Source organism: Oncorhynchus keta, chromosome 3 (assembly GCF_023373465.1).
Source record: "Oncorhynchus keta strain PuntledgeMale-10-30-2019 chromosome 3, Oket_V2, whole genome shotgun sequence".
Taxonomy (NCBI): Eukaryota; Metazoa; Chordata; class Actinopteri; order Salmoniformes; family Salmonidae; genus Oncorhynchus; species Oncorhynchus keta.
The window spans coordinates 24,852,891-24,874,210 of record NC_068423.1 but is presented as its reverse complement, the minus strand read 5'-3'; the positions used below and the strand labels follow the sequence as shown (position 1 = coordinate 24,874,210).

The following is a 21,320-nucleotide window of genomic DNA, read 5'->3' as shown; positions in this document are numbered from 1 at the left end:
AGAGTGTGGGGACGGCAGGTAGCCTAATGGTTAGAGTGTAGGGACGGCAGGTAGCCTAGTGGCTAGAGTGTTGGGCCAATAACCGAAATGTTGCTAGATCTTATTCCTGAGCTGACAAGGTAAACATGTGTCGTTCTGCCCCTGAACAAGGCAGTTGTGTCAGGGTTTACCAGAATTGGACCCAGAAGCAGACCAGGACAAGGTGAGTATACGGAAGGAACCCGCTCCCGAATCGGCAGGTGATATGGGTGAAACAGGTGGTGGATGATCCGCCGGCAACCTGAGCTGATCCTGGATACTCATTGATCTATCCGATAAGTTCCGGATTGAACCCGCTATCTCGTGTAGCGCCGTGTTGTGTTGTCCCAACATCTTCTCCTGCTGGGTAATTGTATGGCAAACGGAGTCCAGGTCCGCTGGGTTCATCACTGGCCGGATCGTTCTGTCAGGGTTTACCAGAATTGGACCCAGAAGCAGACCAGGACAAGGTGAGTATAAAGATGGTGAGTATTTATTAATCAATGAGAACGTGGAGGTAGATAGTTCTGGGTGGAGGAGCGGGCAGCGGAGGTGGGTTGATGGGAGTGGATAGGCTGATCCAATGGATAACAACACACTGGTGACGAGCAGACAGGGATGGGGTATGTCAGGGATGGGGTATGACAGGGATGGGGTATGTCAGGGATGGGGTATGTCAGGGATGGGGTATGACAGGGATGGGGTATGTCAGGGATGGGGTATGACAGGGATGGGGTATGTCAGGGATGTGGTTTGACAGGGATGGGGTATGTCAGGGATGGGGTATGTCAGGGATGGGGTATGTCAGGGATGGGGTATGTCAGGGATGGGGTATGACAGGGATGGGGTATGTCAGGGATGGGGTATGACAGGGATGGGGTATGACAGGGATGGGGTATGTCAGGGATGGGGTATGACAGGGATGGGGTATGACAGGGATGGGGTATGACAGGGATGGGGTATGTCAGGGATGGGGTATGACAGGGATGGGGTATGTCAGGGATGGGGTATGTCAGGGATGGGGTATGTCAGGGATGGGGTATGTCAGGGATGGGGTATGTCAGGGATGGGGTATGACAGGGATGGGGTATGTCAGGGATGGGGTATGTCAGGGATGGGGTATGTCAGGGATGGGGTATGACAGGGATGGGGTATGACAGGGATGGGGTATGTCAGGGATGGGGTATGTCAGGGATGGGGTATGACAGGGATGGGGTATGACAGGGATGGGGTATGTCAGGGATGGGGTATGACAGGGATGGGGTATGACAGGGATGGGGTATGACAGGGATGGGGTATGACAGGGATGGGGTATGTCAGGGATGGGGTATGACAGGGATGGGGTATGACAGGGATGGGGTATGACAGGGATGGGGTATGTCAGGGATGGGGTATGACAGGGATGGGATATGACAGGGATGGGGTATGTCAGGGATGGGGTATGACAGGGATGGGGTATGACAGGGATGGGGTATGTCAGGGATGGGGTATGTCAGGGATGGGGTATGACAGGGATGGGGTATGTCAGGGATGGGGTATGTCAGGGATGGGGTATGACAGGGATGGGGTATGTCAGGGATGGGGTATGACAGGGATGGGGTATGTCAGGGATGGGGTATGACAGGGATGGGGTATGTCAGGGATGTGGTATGACAGGGATGGGGTATGTCAGGGATGGGGTATGACAGGGATGGGGTATGTCAGGGATGGGGTATGACAGGGATGGGGTATGACAGGGATGGGGTATGGGTTCCGGGTGAATGGTGTTCATGGCTAACGATCCGGCAGGGAATGGATGTGTGAGGTCAGAGCTTTTGAAGGGGAGAGGTGATGATCAGGACAGGTGTGCAGATTACTGATGGGATACAGGTGCGGGTGAACATCGATCTCCCAACAAGCTAATTCGCCCGGCAACCAGACAGGGTGCGTTCCAGGACACCGGAAACACACTCCAGGACAGAAACACAGGCAAACACAGACTCAGGAAGCGGGATTCGTGACAAGTTGACCCACTGTTCCTCGGCCGTTATTGTAAATTAGAATTTATCCTTAACTGACTTGCGTAGTTAAATTTAAAAAATGTTTTTGTTCAAATGTGTTAAGAGAGAATATCTATGTTAATTTACCGGTACCCTCCTGTTTCCTTGTTGTCTGATTTATCTAAGGTTTTTAAATTGAACCTTTGTTCTTTAGTCTCATGAGACTGGAGATTTGGTCGATAGGACTTGGGAGTGTCCATGCCAGGACAGAATCAGAAGGCTTTGGCCAATGCCAGTCACAGCAACTCGACTAAAACTAACCAATAAACCCATGGTGTTCTCAGCTATGTCCTCGCTTATAAAGGGACTCGCCACCATTGGGATGTGATAGACTCTATATCGCCCTATATCCCATTTTGCAGACTAATGAGGTTGTGTGTTTTTGTGAATAAAATATGTACACCGTAATCCCCAATGTATCATTAGGTACATTTTTTTTTTTTATTAAATCCGTTGCACTTACTATGTTTGAGTAGTTACTTAAAGTTATGTTGTAGTCATCAATCAAACCGAAAGAGTCACTGTGACCCTGTCGGGCACCTGTCAAACTCATTCCACGGAGGGCCGAGTGTCTGCGGGTTGTCGCTCCTCCCTTGTACTTGATTTACTAATTAAGGTCACTAATTAGTAAAGAACTCCCCTCATCTGGTTGTCTAGGTCTTAATTTAAAGGAAAAAACCAACAACCCACAGACACTCAGCCTTCCGTGGAATGAGTTTGATATCCCTGCTGTAGGGGGGTCCAGATATGAGTAACGCCCCTACTAAGCCACGCCTCCAACACAAGTTCCAGTGAATGGTAGAGTCACCACTCGTGACTGTATTTGTTTGTGACAGAGACATGGTTGTTAAATTCATTAGTGAGTCCCGAGGTCGAATGTTAACATTATAATTAAACTCGTTATGACAATACCTTAAATATCTCATATATCAAACGCTCTAATCTAAGGCCATATTTTGAGGCCTAGTTTTACCCTTATACATTGGCCTGAAACTCCTGGTTTATAGACCACATCAGGCCTGCAAGTAGGGTTGCAAAACTCCAGTAACTTTCCAAAAATGTACAGATTTTCAACAAATCATTGGTTGAAGGAATTCCAGGAATCTTCTAACCTAGATTTCAGGGACACCTGGGAAATTGACCAGAATATTGCAAATTTACCTGCGAGTCCCCGTTATGCAGGCTTGCAAAGTGATGTGTTGTTCCTATTGGAATCCAGCCAGGATATACAACAGTTGGAAATTCTAGTCACCCGCAACTTGCATTCATAATGACTGCCAGGGTTAGGAACAGTGTGAGCCAGGGGTTCCCAAACCTTTTTGGCCCACGACCCCATTTTAATATCTGTAAGTTCTCGTGACCAAAACCATGTGAAAAAAAATGATGTAATTAACAGCCATGTTAACTTTTTTTGAAAAACATTCTATTCTAACATTCTCTTTTTTCACATCACCATCATATACTTTTAATGTGGTGCTATCACAGTCAAATTCAAATGAGTCTGACATAATGTATCTGATCTCACCACCACTAATGAGATGGGTGTGTTTGATCGCATCAGAGCTTCTCAAAGTCAGGGGGCGTGGCTTCTCAAAGTCAGGGGGCGTGGTCGACAGTGAGCACCACATCTCTGCTGTCACATCCAACCTGGATCCATATTTGGTTTTAATGCAGACGAAAGCACTGAATCCAGCTTCACACAGATATGAGCTGGTGAAGGGTACCATGAGTTTTATGGTGCTTTCAAGACAACTGGGAACTCTCTATTTTGGAAATGAATTTTCTCAATGTACATGCAAAAACACAAATATATATATATACAAATATATATAATTTGTTATAACTTTAAAACATTGAGTTGCTTTGAGTTCTCATTTAGTTCTGAGTCAGTACCACATAAACATTTTAATAAGTAATAGTGAGTTTTCCTGGACTTTGAGATCAATTTACTAGAAGTATTTTAGTTAAAAATGCCTTGGGGTTTACAGTGTATAGTTTGCTAGTTAAAATCATGAAATGGCTCTCTAAAGTGACAACCAAGTTAACTGTGTAGACTATGACATGTATTGCACAACTGGTTGTGAATAAACTGGAGAACAGGTCTACATAAAACTCAAAATGCCAACAAAAACAATCAGTGGATAAATGATGACTTATTACATTGAAAAGCGTCATGATCTGTCGGGTACGCGCAGCATAACCACTCTCTCCTCTCCTCCGCGTGCACGCGCATCGTATTCATCTCCGTTTTCCAATAAAATCCGTTGGAATTAAATAATCAAAGACGGTTAAATGCGGAGTGCAGCGCACACTTTCCTGAATGATTGACACTAGAGAGAGAGAGGGAGAGAGAGAGAGAGAGAGAGAGAGAGAGAGAGAGAGAGAGAGAGAGAGAGAGAGAGAGAGAGAGAGAGAGAGAGAGAGAGAGGGGGGGCGAGAGGGAGAGAGAGAGAGAGAGAGAGAGAGAGAGAGAGAGAGAGAGAGACCCCATGACGCGCAGTCTCTGGAGACCCATGGAGGGAGACAGCGGGTAATCCCAGGGAAAAGGATCACTCCAGCCATGCGCCGCGGATATTAAAAGCCTTAGACTATACTACATGCCGGTGGGATCAACTAAGTGGGTGGATATTTGGACATAACACAGGAATTGATCCCTTGACGCGCAGAATGAACCGCGAAAGGGACAGATGGGACGCGGGCAAACCGGCGACTTTGTTGGCAATTTTGTGGAATCCACGTAGCGTCACTATGGAGCCTTTATCTTCTCTGAGCTGCTCAGAAAGCCTTCGTGTCTTCACAGAGGTGAAGGAAGTTAAGTGAGCTGAGCTTGTAGTAGAATGGTCCTCCTCGGCTGGGACTCTGAGGGAAGGCGATGGCAGCTTTTCACCACAGCAACCCAACGGACAGGGACATCAGGAGGGTTCTCCAAAAACTTCTAATCATGCTCTCTCTGGGAATAATCTGTGTCTCTCTTTTCTACTTCCTCGCGGGATGCTGCGAGTCGGACATAAGGGACAACTCCATCTCTCAAAGACCCGCCAGTGAGTTTCTTTTATCAGGATGGTATCATGACAGAAACGGGACGTTGTATAAGGACGTTGTAATGGTACAGAATGAAGATGGATACCCAGTAGCCGGGGAGAGGAGCACAATAACTCCGGTTTTGGAGACGAATAACTCGGTTAAAGATTTGACGGCGACACGGCGGTTACCCCAAGCCCTCATTATAGGGGTAAAGAAGGGTGGCACGAGGGCTCTTTTGGAGTTTCTCAGGCTGCACCCGGACATCCGCGCGCTGGGCTCTGAACCGCACTTCTTTGACCGGCATTACGCACGAGGTTTGGACTGGTACAGGTACATATCATGGTTGTCACTAGTTACCACAGCCACAAAGTCATGAACCCCGCCCATTTATACAATTCAGTTTCTTAAAAGTAATTATTTTTAATCCTAACCTTAACCTTAAATTAAGACCAAAACGAAAATGTAAGTTTTCATCAATTCTTAAGATATTGCTAATTTGACTTTGTGGCTGTGCTATCTAGTGGAAACCACATCGTATGGACGTGTCTGTTTTTTATAGAATGGGAGTTGATGTCCAATGAATTTTGGTTGAGTGCATTTCAGTACATATAACTCCATAGACTCAGTGCCTCAGTGCACCTGCACTTGTAAATCAGAAGGTTATTGTTTATTGCTGTATAATGCATGCATGGTAGAATTGGTCGGTCTTTCATTTTTACACAACGATTTGCATATACAGTGCCTTCAGAAATTATTCACACCTCTTACAGTTATTATGACATTTAGATGTTTTGTCGATGGCCTAAACATAATACCCCATAATGTCAAAGTGGAATTATGTTTATTATGTTTTTTTGAGTCAATAAGTGTTCAACTCCTTTGTTATGGCAAAGCCTAAATCGGTTCAGGAGTAAAAATGTGCTTAAGTCACATAATAAGTTGCTTCACTTCCTGTTTAAAGAGGAATGAGGGAGAGCTCGGTTTGTTGTTTTGGAAAGTTTTGAAAGTCTATTGTCTGTTGGCATCAGTTTCTGGACCCACAACTATCTGTCAACTGATTCTGCCGACCAAGGCCAGGTCTGAGGAGCTGTTTGGCATGGCAGCTAGCCTAGCTGCTAACTAGCTGCCTATTGTGGCTGGAACTGCAGATTGTCCCTGGCTTGTGGCTGTCTAGATCCCTGCTGTTTATTGTTGTTGTTTTCCATCTTCCCTGTGACCTGCCCTGTCTGAAACTATGACGAGTAACAGCATAACCTATGTTGCTACCATGACAACGACCAAAGCTGGCGGGAGTACCGTTGAGGACAGTGAAGGTGAACGATCTTTTAAATGAACAAAAATAGTTCCACAAGCAGTTGTTACAAAAACAAGAAAATAGCTTCAAGTGTTTTGTCCAAATACTTGTGGAGTCAATTGATAAAATAATGGACGACCTGACCAGAGAGGTCCAGGACCTGAAGAACAGTTTGCAGTTCTCCCAGGGTCAGCTCGATGAGTTGAAACTGGAGAACGGCAAGATGACAGCAATCTGTAAATCATTGAGAGAGGACATCAGTTCTGTCCGTGACTCTATGATAACAATGACAGAGAAATCAGATTATCTTGAGGAACAATCAAGATGTGACAACTTTGTTGTGGACGGAATTGCAGAATTTCCACATGAGACCTGGATGGAGTCTGAGAACAAAGTGAGGGACATTATCTTGGAGAAACTGATGATGGACCAAAGGAAAAATTGAGGTGGAGCACACCCACAGGACTGAAAAACCCACCACCAGCACAAGTGACAGGCCCAGGCCAATAGTGGTCAACTTCCTGACGTTCAAGGACAAGGTAGCTGCTCTGGAAAGAGCCAAGAACTTGAGAGGAACGTATATCTTCCTCAACGAGGACTATCCTAAGTGTGAGGATCGACGCTGGAGACAGGAAACAGGTACATGGAGAACATTTAATAGAAAACGGACATGAAACAGGACAGGACTAGCGTCTGGACAGGGGACAAAATAACAACATCAATGTTGACACAGGGATGCAACAGAGGAAACAGACAGATAAGGCAATCAAATAATGATGGAGTACAGGTGGGTCCAATGAGGTGCAGGTGCGCGTAACGAAGGTGCAGGTGCGCGTAATGAAGGGGACAGGTGTGCGTAATGATAGGCAGTCTGGCGTCCTCAAGCGCCAGTGAGGGAGAGCGGGAGCAGGCGTGACACTAAAGCTGCCAGAAGGCTCCACCCTCCCTCCCAAAAGCCTAGAAGGATGAGGGAGCCAAGCTAATGGGTTCATAGCTTCAACCCCTTAGCACACACACACGTACATACACCAACTGATTAATGGACTGCTGAATGGATATTGTTTTCTCTTGCTTTGTTTTCTCTTTTCCATATTATTTCTATCTCTGAGGCTTCCCAGGAAAGGATTGAAAATAGCCAATATTAATATATGTAGCCTTAGAAATAAGGTTTTTGAAATCAATAATTTGCTAACATCAGATAATATTAATAAAGTAGCAATTTCTGAGACTTACTAAGATAATTAATTTGATAATACAGCAGTAGCAATACAAGGATATAACATATATAGAAGAGACAGGAATGTTTATGGGGGAGGTGTTGCTGTATATATTCAGAGACACATCCCTGTATTGCTTAGAGAATATCTTACATCAATTGTTATTGAAGTGTTGTGGTTGCAGGTTCACTTGGCACATCTAAAGCCGTTTCTTTTGGGGTGTTGCTATAGGCCACCAAGTGCTAACAGTCAGTATCTAAATAATATTTGTGAAATGCTTGATAGTGTATGGGATGTGAACAGACTACTTTCTTGAGGACCTGACTATTGACTGGTTTTCATCAAGCTGTCCAATCAAGAGGAAGCTTCTCACTGTAACCAATGCCTGTAATCTACCTACGAGGGTGTTTACAAACACTACAGGAACAAGATAATCCACATTCATCGATCACAGTTTTACTAATACCATAGAAATCTGTTCTAAAGCTTTATCCATACCCATTGGATGCAGTGATCACAGTTTAGTGGCTATATACAGGAAAACCAAAGTTCCAAAAGCTGGGCCTAAAATAGTGTATAATACAAAATATTTTGCTGTGACTCTTATGTGGATGATGTAAAACACATTTGTTGGTCTGATGTGATCCAGACGCTGCACTTGATGCATTTATGAAATTGCTTCTTCCACTTATTGATAAACATTCATCTGTTAGAACTGTTAAGGCTCCATGGATTGACGAGGAATTGAAAAACTGTATGGTTGAAAGAGATGGGGGGAAAAGGAGTGGCTAATAAGTCTGGCTGCACATCTGACTGGCTGACTTACTGCAAATGGAGAAATGATGAGACTAAACTGAACAAAAAGAAGAAGAAACTGTATTATGAAGCCAAGATCAATGATATGTTTACATACCCTACATTATTCATCTCATATGTCTACGTATATACTGTACTCTATATCATCTACTGCATCTTTATGTAATACATGTATCACTAGCCACTTTAAACTATGCCACTTTGTTTACATACTCATCTCATATGTATATACTGTACTCGATACCATCTACTGCATCTTGCCTATGCCGCTCTGTACCATCACTCATTCATATATCTTTATGTACATATTCTTTATCCCTTTACACTTGTGTGTATAAAAGGTAGTAGTTTTGGAATTGTTAGGTTAGATTCCTCGTTGGTTATTACTGCATTGTCGGAACTAGAAGCACAAGCATTTCACTACACTCGCATTAACATCTGCTGTGTATGTGTATGTGACAAATAACATTTGATTTGATTTGATTTATAAATAATGATGGGGGAAAAAAACAATGTTTTAAATACAATTATGGTCAGAAAGACAAATACAACTTTCATCGAATCAGATGGCTTATTTATCACACTTCATTGGCAAAGTGGGACGATTTAGGCAGGGAATGTCAACAGCGAGCAGTGACTCAAATATTATAATTATAATTATAATATCGTACTCAAATATTGTTATCGGTCAGAAATGACAAACATCCTGGCGTTGACAACTCAGATGGAAAGCTACTGAGAATGGTAGGTGACTCTATAGCCACTCCTATCTGTCATATCTTTAATCTGAGCCTAGATAGTCTTTGTTCTCAGGCCTGGAGGGAAGCCAAAGTAATTCCGCTACCCAAGAATAATTAAGTGGCCTTGACTGGTTCTAACAGCAGACCTTTCAGCTTCCTGCCAGCTCTTAGCAAACTGTTGGAAAAAATTGTGTTTGACCAAATACAATGCTATTTATCTGTAAACAAAGTAACAACAGACTTTCAACATGCTTATAGAGAAGGGCGCTCAACATGTGCTGCACTGACACAAATTGAAAGAAATTTATAGTAAGAAGATTGTGGGAGCGGTACTGTTAGATTTCTGTGTGACCTTTGATATTACTGACCATAACCTGTTGTTGCAAAAACCTATGTGTTATGGACTTTCAACCTCTGCCATATCGTGGATTCAGAGCTATCCATCTAATATACGTAACTCGGACGGTTTTCTTTAATGGAAGCCTCTAATGTCAAACATGTAAAGTGTGGTGTACCGCAGGGCAGCTTTCTAGGCCCTCTACTATTTTCTATTTTTACCATTGACCTGCCACTGCCATTAAACAAAGCATGTGTATTCATGTATGCTGATGATACAATCATATACACATCAGCAACCACAGCTAATGAAGTCTATGAAACCCTTAACAAAGAGTTGCAGTTTGTTTTGGAATCTTTGGCTTGTAATAAACTGGTCCTGAACATCTTTAAAACTAAGAGCATTGCATTTAGTACAAATCATTCCCTAAGTTCTAGACCTCAAGTCTTCCGAGTGGCTCAGCAGTCTAAGGCGGTGTCAATACAGGTCCGGGTTCGATCCCGGGCTATGTTGTCGCCGGCCGCGACCGGGAGACCCATGAGGCGGTGCACAGTTGGCCCAACATCGTCCGGGTTAGGGGAGGGTTTGGCTGGCCGGGATGTCCTTGGCTCTAGTTTTATCTTGTCTTCATTATTGTCCAGTCATTTGGTCAAGCGCTGCAAAGAAAGGCCTAGGTAAGCTGCAGCTGGCCCAGAACAGAGCGGCACGTGTTGCTCATCATTGTAATCAGAGGGCTGATATTAATACTATGTATGCCAATCTCTTTTGGCTAAGAGTTAAGGAAAGACTGAGAGCGTCACTTCTTGTTTTTAGAAGAAATGAATGTGTTGGAAATTCCAAATGGTTTGCATAGTCAACTTACACACAGCACTGATACACAGCAGATATGCCACCATGGGTCTTTTCACAGTCTCCAGGTCCAGAACACACTTACCCCACCAGATATGCCACCATGGGTCTTTTCACAGTCTCCAGGTCCAGAACAAATTCAAGAAAACATACAGTGTTATACAGAGCCATGAGTGCATGGACCTCCCTCCCTTCCATCTTATATATCGGAAGTGAACAGCAAACCTGGTTTCAATAAACAAATAAAGCAACCCCTCTCCCCCATGTGACCGACTTGTTGCGTGTATATACTGACATATATGTGTAACTGGTAGATCCGCACACACTACATGTAAATTGTGAAGTCTTTTGTCTGTAATGTCTTTTTGGTTATGTGTCGGACTAGCTGTTACTATTGGAGTTGGCTAATGGGGATCCTAATAAATCAAATGCATGGACTCACTCTGTGTGCAATAATAGTCTTTAACAAGATTTCTGAATGAGTACCCCATCTCTGTACCCCAGACATACAGATAATTGTAAGGTCCTTCAGTCGAGCAGTGAATTTTAAACACAGATTCAACCACAAAGACCAGGGAGGTTTTCCAATGCCTTGCAAGAAAGGACACCTATTGGTTGATAGGTAGAAATAAAAAAGCAGACATTGAATATCCCTTTGAACACAGTGAAGTTTTTAATTACACTTTGGATGGTGTATCAATATACCCAGTCATTACATAGATAAAGGCGTCCTTCCTAACTCAGTTGCCCGAGAGGAAGGAAACCGTTCAGGGATTTCAACATGAGACCAATGGTGCCATTAAAACAGTTACAGAGTTGAATGACTGTGATAGGAGAAAACTTGAGGATGGATCAACAACATTGCAACAAGGCAGTAATGTAAATACTGCAAATAATGTGGCAAAGTAATTCATTTTTGTCCTGTGTTTTGTTTGGGGCAAATCCAACACAACACATTACTGTATACAACTCTTCATGTTTTCAAGCATAGTGGTGCCAGCATCATCTTATGGGTATGCTGAAAACGGTTGCCTAGCAGTGATCAACAACCAATTTGACAGAGCTTGAAGAATTTGAAAATAATAAATGGGCAAATGTTGCACAATCCAGATGTGGAATGTTCTTAGAGACGTACCCAGACAGACTCACAGCTGTAATCACTGCCAAATGTGATTTTGTGTGACTACTTATGTAACTGAGATATTTCTGTATTTCATTTTAAATACGTTTGCAAACATTTCTTAAAAACATATTTTCCCTTTGTCATTTTGGGGTATTGCTGTAACACAACAAAATGTGGAATAAGTCAAGGGTAATAACTACTCTCTGAAGACACTGTACAACCACTGTACAACCACTGTACTACCATTGTACAACCACTGTACAACCACTTTACAACCACTGTACAACCAATTTACAACCACTGTACAACCACTTTGCAACCACTGTACAACCATTGTACAGCCACTGTACAACCATTGTACAACCATTGTACAACCACTCTGCAACCACTGTGCAACCACTGTACAACCACTGTACAACCACTGTGCAACCACTGTACAACCACTGTACAACCACTGTACTACCATTGTACAACCACTGTACAACCACTTTACAACCACTGTACAACCACTTTACAACCACTGTACAACCACTTTGCAACCACTGTACAACCATTGTACAGCCACTGTACAACCATTGTACAACCACTGTACAACCATTGTACAACCACTCTGCAACCACTGTGCAACCACTGTACAACCACTGTACAACCACTGTACAACCACTGTACAGCCACTGTGCAACCACTGTACAACCACTGTACAACCATTGTACAACCACTGTGCAACCACTGTACAACCACTGTACAACCATTGTACAGCCACTGTGCAACCACTGTACAACCACTGTGCAGCCACTGTGCAACCACTGTACAACCACTGTACAACCACTGTACAGCCACTGTACAACCACTGTACAACCACTTTACAACCACTGTACAACCACTTTACAACCACTGTACAACCACTCTGCAGCCACTCTGCAGCCACTCTGCAGCCACTCTGCAGCCACTCTGCAGCCACTCTGCAGCCTGCAACATGGAAAGATCTCATGAATAATGTTTGTTGTTGTTGGCGTATTCAAACATACCCACTGCAAGCTGGTCTAGGTGACAGGCAGAGGGAGACACTGCCAGCTGGCCATGCTAATCGGAATGTGGGTGTGTGGGTGTGTGTGTGTGTGTCTATGTTTGTGTGTATGTCTATTCTTGTGTGTGTGTGTGTGTGTTTATTCGCAGGGAGGGTCAGGATGAGTTATCACAGAGCAATCATCTCTCCAGCTGAGGCCAGATGTTACCATAGTCAGCTCCTACTGATCCTAGAGTCACACACACACACACACACACACACACACACACACACACACACACACACACACACACACACACACACACACACACACATAATTTACATTCCCCAACACAGGGTTATAGTGTGTGCATGTAACATAAACTCTAACTACATAACAGATGAAACACAGGATTAAAATCTCATCATCTAGGTTAGAGAGGTTGCGTGGAACTGAACGGTTGGTTTAGGATGCAGTGATGCACATTGGTGTAAAGTACTTAAGTAAAAGTACTACTTAAGTAGTTTATGGGGGTATCTGTACTTTTAGTTTGACTCCTCTACATTCCTATAGAAAATAGTGTACTTTTTACTGCCTATACATTTTCCCTGACACCCAGAAGTAGTTGTTACATGTTGAATGCTCAGGCAGAATTATGGTCCAATTCACACACCTATCAATGCATTGTCATCCCTACTGCCTCTGATTTGGCAGACTCAATAAATACAGGGTAGCAGGGGCAGAGCAGGGCAGCCTAGTGTTTTTTTAAATTTTTATCTTTATTTAACCAGGCAAGTCAGTTAAGAACATATTCTTATTTACAATGACGGCCTGGGAACAGTGGGTTAACTGCCTGTTCAGGGGCAGAACGACAGATTTGTACCTTGTCAGCTCGGGGGTTTGAACTCACAACCTTCCAGTTACTAGTCCAACACTCTAACCACTAGGCTACGCTGAGGTGGACTGACTGGTTGTGGACTTTGCCCCTGAACATGCAGTTAACCCACTGTTCCTAGGCCATCATTGAAAATAAGAATTTGTTCTTGACTTGCCTAGTTAAATAAAGGTCAAAAAAAAAAATATTGAGTTCTTAAATTATGTCTGGGTGTTGGAGTGTGCCCGTCTGTCCATTACATTTTTGAAAACATTTTTTTTAGTTTTTACAATCGCTAGGACCCATTTCTCAATACTTAGGTCACTTTCTCAAAACTCTTCACACAGTTCTCCTAATCCAACTTTCAGCCTGGCACAACAGTCCATTTCACATCCAAAATGCACTAAAACGACCAAAACACTTCATACAGGTCTCAAATCAACTCATTCTTACAGAACACTTTTTGTCAAAACAAGCACACTTTGTCACTCATAAAACAATGAGCTTTTAGCATTACACCATGTTTAATTTAGTGACATTTCTTTACAAAACAAGAATGACACCTTTCTACTGTTTAGAATTCACTGCAGTATATGTTACAGGAATGAATCAGACATGTTGCAATATGCTTCAATATCTTTTATGTCATTTTTTGGCATTGAGTGATTCCAAAATACAATAATTTGTATATACACCATCTACCGATACAGATCAGTAGCAATGCTAGTCAACCCTGTCTTCTGCATTTGGCAGGTTCTCATCCACATCACATCTTATGTCATCTTGGGCAATACACCTAGGAAATAATCTTTTGGCATGCACGGTCCATCCCTGGCAATCTTCTGCAGATATGTCCAGGCATCCAGCATTCCTTGCGTCCAGGAGGGACATCATGTGGATGGTGGTCATAAACCTTCCACCTCAATGAGGAAAATAATTCCTCTATGGGGTTGAGGAATGGAGGGTAAGGTGGGAGGAAAAGTGACATCATCCTGGGATGGGCTGTAAACCACTTTGTGACTGCATGGGAGTGGTGAAACGCCACATTGTCCCATACAATTACAAACGTTGGCTGATTTCGCCTCACTGCAACCCTTTCCTCACCTGACCCAACCCTTCCATAGAGGTCATCCAGGAATGTAATGAGACGCTCGGTGTCGTACGGCCCAACCCTTCCATAGAGGTCATCCAGGAATGTAATGAGACGCTTGGTGTTGTATGACCCAACCCATCCATAGAGGTCATCCAGGAATGTAATGAGACACTCGGTGTTGTACGGTCCAACCCTTCCATAGAGGTCATCCAGGAATGTAATGAGACACTCGGTGTTGTACGGCCCAACCCTTCCATAGAGGTCATCCAGGAATGTAATGAGATGTGTTGTAAACCCTTCCATAGAGGTCATCCAGGAATGTAATGAGACGCTCGGTGTTGTACGGCCCAACCCTTCCATAGAGGTCATCCAGGAATGTAATGAGACGCTCGGTGTTGTACGGCCCAACCCTTCCATAGAGGTCATCCAGGAATGTAATGAGACGCTCGGTGTCGTACGGCCCAACCCTTCCATAGAGGTCATCCAGGAATGTAATGAGACGCTCGGTGTCGTACGGCCCAACCCTTCCATAGAGGTCATCCAGGAATGTAATGAGACGCTCGGTGTTGTACGGCCCAACCCTTCCATAGAGGTCATCCAGGAATGTAATGAGACGCTCAGTGTTGTACGGCCCAACCCTTCCATAGAGGTCATCCAGGAATGTAATGAGACGCTCGGTGTTGTACGGCCCAACCCTTCCATAGAGGTCATCCAGGAATGTAATGAGACGCTCAGTGTTGTACGGCCCAACCCTTCCATAGAGGTCATCCAGGAATGTAATGAGAAGCTCAGTGTTGTACGGCCCAACCCTTCCATAGAGGTCATCCAGGAATGTAATGAGAAGCTCAGTGTTGTACGGCCCAACCCTTCCATAGAGGTCATCCAGGAATGTAATGAGAAGCTCAGTGTTGTACGGCCCAACCCTTCCATAGAGGTCATCCAGGAATGTAATGAGAAGCTCAGTGTTGTACGGCCCAACCCTTCCATAGAGGTCATCCAGGAATGTAATGAGAAGCTCAGTGTTGAACCCTTCCATAGTCATCCAGGAATGTAATGAGAAGCTCAGTGTTGTACGGCCCAACCCTTCCATAGAGGTCATCCAGGAATGTAATGAGAAGCTCAGTGTTGTACGGCCCAACCCTTCCATAGAGGTCATCCAGGAATGTAATGAGAAGCTCAGTGTTGTACGGCCCAACCCTTCCATAGAGGTCATCCAGGAATGTAATGAGACGCTCGGTGTCGTACGGCCCAACCCTTCCATAGAGGTCATCCAGGAATGTAATGAGACACTCGGTGTTGTACGGCCCAACCCTTCCATAGAGGTCATCCAGGAATGTAATGAGACGCTCGGTGTCGTGCCCAACCCTTCCATAGAGTCATCCAGGAATGTAATGAGACGCTCGGTGTTATGCCCCAACCCTTCCATAGAGGTCATCCAGGAATGTAATGAGACGCTCGGTGTCGTACGGCCCAACCCTTCCATAGAGGTCATCCAGGAATGTAATGAGACGCTCGGTGTTGTATGGCCCAACCCTTCCATAGAGGTCATCCAGGAATGTAATGAGACGCTCGGTGTTGTACGGCCCAACCCTTCCATAGAGGTCATTCCAGTGTTGTACGGCCCAACCCTTCCATAGAGGTCATCCAGGAATGTAATGAGACGCTCGGTGTTGTATGCAGGGAATGTAATGAGACGCTCAGTGTTGTACGGCCCAACCCTTCCATAGAGGTCATCCAGGAATGTAATGAGAAGCTCAGTGTTGTACGGCCCAACCCTTCCATAGAGGTCATCCAGGAATGTAATGAGAAGCTCAGTGTTGTACGGCCCAACCCTTCCATAGAGGTCATCCAGGAATGTAATGAGAAGCTCAGTGTTGTACGGCCCAACCCTTCCATAGAGGTCATCCAGGAATGTAATGAGAAGCTCAGTGTTGTACGGCCCAACCCTTCCATAGAGGTCATCCAGGAATGTAATGAGACGCTCGGTGTTGTACGGCCCAACCCTTCCATAGAGGTCATCCAGGAATGTAATGAGACGCTCAGTGTTGTACGGCCCAACCCTTCCATAGAGGTCATCCAGGAATGTAATGAGAAGCTCAGTGTTGTACGGCCCAACCCTTCCATAGAGGTCATCCAGGAATGTAATGAGACGCTCGGTGTTGTACGGCCCAACCCTTCCATAGAGGTCATCCAGGAATGTAATGAGACGCTCGGTGTTGTACGGCCCAACCCTTCCATAGAGGTCATCCAGGAATGTAATGAGACGCTCGGTGTTGTACGGCCCAACCCTTCCATAGAGGTCATCCAGGAATGTAATGAGACGCTCGGTGTTGTACGGCCCAACCCTTCCATAGAGGTCATCCAGGAATGTAATGAGACGCTCGGTGTTGTACGGCCCAATTAGCGGTTTGTGTAACAGCCATCCAACAGAGGATACTGCTGGACACATTGTGATGTTGTCCCCTCTGGCCCGGGACATCCACTGTGGCTCTTTTTCCAATCACATTCCTTCCTCGCCGTCGTGTTCTGGCCAAGTTGAAACCAGCCTCATCCACAAAGATGAATATGTGGGGTGTTTGCAACATAAGAGTTAGGCTTTTACGGTAGTTTCATTATACCTAAAAACATGCCGTTGTTGTGTCTCTGCCCTGTTTGGTTTAGTTCTAAACCAGTTCTGTATTTTATAGTCATCTTACCTGGACTTATTGGTTCCTGAGTTGCTTGACTCGTTCAGAGTTCCTCTCCAAGGGGGACAGTGAACAACTGCTTCATCCTGACTTTATGTTGTTTCAGGACTCTAGAAATAGCTGTTATGCTTACATTGTGAATATTTACAAATGTAATGTTGTCTGCCGACACTGTCTCGAATCTCTGTGAGTTTTATGCCATTGTTTCTGATGACAATATCAACGATTGCACTTTCCTGCACAGCAGTGAAAATCCTACCTCCTGCCTGTAGGAGGTAACCGTTGGGTCCCAGGCAGAAATACAAAAACAATTACACACAAGTTGGTTTGGAGGATTTGCTCAATTGACTTCTGTAATGTGCAGTTCAGTCAGATGCCCTTGCAGAATGCACATCTTACCTGGTGTTTTGCCAGAAATTTCTCACAATAGATGCCACTGTTGAGCGTTGCAGATTTGTCTGCACTCTCAGACCAGCCTCTCTCATTGATAGACCATGATCTATTACATGATCACTTATAGTAGCTCTAATCTCATCTGAGACGACAGCTCTTGATCTTCCTCTCAGTCTTCTTCCACCACGCATACGTACTCCTCTACCTCTCGCAGCCACTCTTCTTCCTTTGTAAGCCACTCTTCTTCCTCTGTCAGCCACTCTTCTTCCTCTGTCAGCCACTCTTCTTCCTCTGTCAGCCACTCTTCTTCCTCTGTCAGCCACTCTTCTTCCTCTGTCAGCCACTCTTCTTCCTCTGTCAGCCACGCTTCTTCCTCTGTCAGCCACTCTTCTTCCTCTGTCAGCCACTCTTCTTCCTCTGTCAGCCACTCTTCTTCCTCTGTCAGCCACTCTTCTTCCTCTGTCAGCCACTCTTCTTCCTCTGTCAGCCACTCTTCTTCCTCTGTCAGCCACCCAAATTCCTCTGTCAGCCACTCTTCTTCCTCTGTCAGCCACTCTTCTTCCTCTGTCAGCCACTCTTCTTCCTCTGTCACCCACTCACCTTCCTCTGTCAGCCACTCTTCTTCCTCTGTCAGCCACTCTTCTTCCTCTGTCAGCCACTCTTCTTCCTCTGTCAGCCACTCTTCTTCCTCTGTCAGCCACTCTTCTTCCTCTGTCAGCCACTCATCTTCCTCTGTCAGCCACTCTTCTTCCTCTGTCAGCCACTCTTCTTCCTCTGTCAGCCACTCTTCTTCCTCTGTCAGCCACTCTTCTTCCTCTGTCAGCCACTCTTCTTCCTCTGTCAGCCACTCTTCTTCCTCTCCCAGCCACTCTTCTTCCTCTGTCAGCCACTTCTCTATCTCTGTCTGGGTCCATGTTTACAATACACTACAGCATTATTCCTAATATGTCCCCTTTTGTATAGATGGTAATGTGATTGAAAGACTAACACCTGGGTAGGTGTTCTGCTACAATGGGAATCAGCTGTGGTTGGTCTAATTGTTTTGATAGTATTTCATTTTTTACATTTGGAATATATTTCAAAACGGTATTACTGCAGAAATGTAGCAAATTGCTTTCTTATTCAATGTTGTGTTATGTTAGGTTTTGAACTTAAGTTTAACAGTTTTGAAAAGAGTATGTAAACATGTGCAAATTGGCCAATAGGTACACAGGGTTTTGTGTCTGAGTGAGAAAAGAATTCATGACATTTGAAAGATGTAGTCATTGAATGTGTTTTGAGCCAAAGCAATGAAACACGATCCACAGTTTAGCCCACATAGACTGCTGTTGTGCTCACTGTGTGAAGGGTTTTGAAAAAGTGACCTAAGTATTGAGAAATGGATCCTAGCGATTGTAAAAAAATAAATAAAAACCTGTGTGCCGTCTGGCTTGCATTAATATAAGGAATGTGGTGTAGAGCATTTACTTCTGTTTTTACTAAAGTATGACAAAGTAGTCCTTTTTCCACCACTGTACTAAAGTATATTTAAAACCAAATACTTTTAGACTTTTACTCAAGTAGTATTTTACTGGGTGACTTTCACTTTTACTTGAGTCATTTTCTATTAAGATATCTTTAATTTTACTAAAGTATTAATGTTCGTACTTATCTACCACTGGTGATGCAGTATTGGTATTCTGTAACCTCTGACAGTGTGATTTAATGGTTACAGGGTCAGTAGGTGAGATTGATTGAAAGTCAGAGGTGTGTTTTCTGTGTTTTACCAACATGATATTGGTCACAAACACGTATGGACGCACACACACACACACCTCTTTTTCTCTCTTTCTCACACACACACACACGCACACGTGCACACGCGCACACGCACGTGCACACGCACGCACACGCACACACAAACACACACACGCACACGCACGCACACACACACACACACACACACACACACACACACACACACACACACACACACACACACACACACACACACACACACACACACACACACGTACCATGTCTCCATTGTGCGTGTGTGTATCAGTGACGTCCCAGAGTGACAACAGATTGTCCCATCCCCAGGACCAGATGGGGCTCTGAGAGTGTCAGGCCACTTGACATCGCTGCCAGGCCTGGCAGGTTGACCCCTGACACCAGGTCAGTTTACGCTCACAGATAATGATGAGCTCCCAATTACACCACATAATTAACCATATATCATTATGCTTATGCTTCATATATCATTATGCTTCTGGATGAGCATTTTCTTGTTTGCTTATATACAGCTCGTTGAGCGCAGTCTTAGTGCCACCATCGGTTTGTAGTGGTAAATAGACAGCTATGAAAAATGTAGGTGTGAACTCTCTTGGTAGATAGTGTGGTCTACAGCTTATCATGAGGTAACTACCTCAGGTGAGCAATACCTCGAGATGTCTTTAATATTAGACATCGCGCACCATCAGTTATTGACAAATAGATACACAACCCCGCCCCTCGTCATACCAGATGTAGCTGCTCTGTCCTGCCAATGCACAGAGAAGCCAGCCAGCTCTATATTACCTGTGTCGTTGTTCAGCCACGTTTCAGGGAAACATAAGATATTACAGTTTTTAATATCTGGTTGGTAGGATTAGCCTTAATCGTAAATCGTCCAGTTTGTTTTCCAATGCACGTTAGCCAATAATATGGAGTGAAGTGGTGGTTCATCTGCAAATTCTAACAAGGCACCCCGCCCTCCTCCCATCTTTTCCTTCGTCTTTTATTCACGCTGATGATGGGGATTTGGCCCTTATCTTGACAAAGCAGTAAATCCTTTGCGTTGCACTCACTGAAGAAAAAATCCTTGTTCAGTTTGAGGTGAGTGATCGCTGTTCTGATGTCCAGAAACTCGTTTCGGTCATAAGAGACTGTAGCAGCAACATTATATTCAAAATTAGTCACAAACAATGCGAAAAACTAACAAAATAGCACAGTTGGTTAGGAGCCCGTAAAACGGGCAGCCATGCGTTACTTTAATAAGAAATAAAGAATATTGAGGATAGGTTGGTGTGACTGTGCAGATGAAAAGCAGAGATTAGAGGTTAAAGGGTAAACTTAGTGTTACCACAACCACACATATCTCCACCGACCTTTTGACCTTTCCCTCACCCCAGGGGAATATCATGGGAGGTCTACTCTATACCCCCAGGGCTGGAGACTGACTGGTTGTTCAGTGCTGTCTGTCTGTGTGGAGACTGGCTGGTTGTTCAGTGCTGCCTGTCTGTGTGGAGACTGGCTGGTTGTTCAGTGCTGTCTGTCTGTGTGGAGACTGGCTGGTTGTTCAGTGCTGCCTGTCTGTGTGGAGACTGGCTGGTTGTTCAGTGCTGTCTGTCTGTGTGGAGACTGGCTGGTTGTTCAGTGCTGCCTGTCTGTGTGGAGACTGGCTGGTTGTTCAGTGCTGTCTGTCTGTGTGGAGACTGGCTGGTTGTTCAGTGCTGTCTGTCTGTGTGGAGACTGGCTGGTTGTTCAGTGCTGCCTGTCTGTGTGGAGACTGGCTGGTTGTTCAGTGCTGTCTGTCTGTCTGTCTGTGTGGAGACTGGCTGGTTGTTCAGTGCTGTCTGTCTGTGTGGAGACTGGCTGGTTGTTCAGTGCTGTCTGTCTGTGTGGAGACTGGCTGGTTGTTCAGTGCTGCCTGTCTGTGTGGAGACTGGCTGGTTGTTCAGTGCTGTCTGTCTGTGTGGAGACTGGCTGGTTGTTCAGTGCTGCCTGTCTGTGTGGAGACTGGCTGGTTGTTCAGTGCTGCCTGTCTGTGTGGAGACTGGCTGGTTGTT

At 44.7% G+C, this 21,320-nt stretch overlaps 1 protein-coding gene across 1 annotated transcript in view; it reads left to right on the top strand.

Moving 5' to 3' along the window:
- The first annotated feature begins 4,611 nt into the window (after positions 1-4,611).
- The window catches only part of LOC118370343 (heparan sulfate glucosamine 3-O-sulfotransferase 6-like), a 30,439-nt gene continuing 13,730 nt past the window's right edge, over positions 4,612-21,320 (top strand). The window contains exon 1 of the mRNA XM_052485550.1: positions 4,612-5,411. Within this exon, the coding sequence (XP_052341510.1) occupies positions 4,930-5,411 (482 nt within the window). The 5' untranslated portion in view covers positions 4,612-4,929. The remainder of the gene's footprint in view (positions 5,412-21,320) is intronic.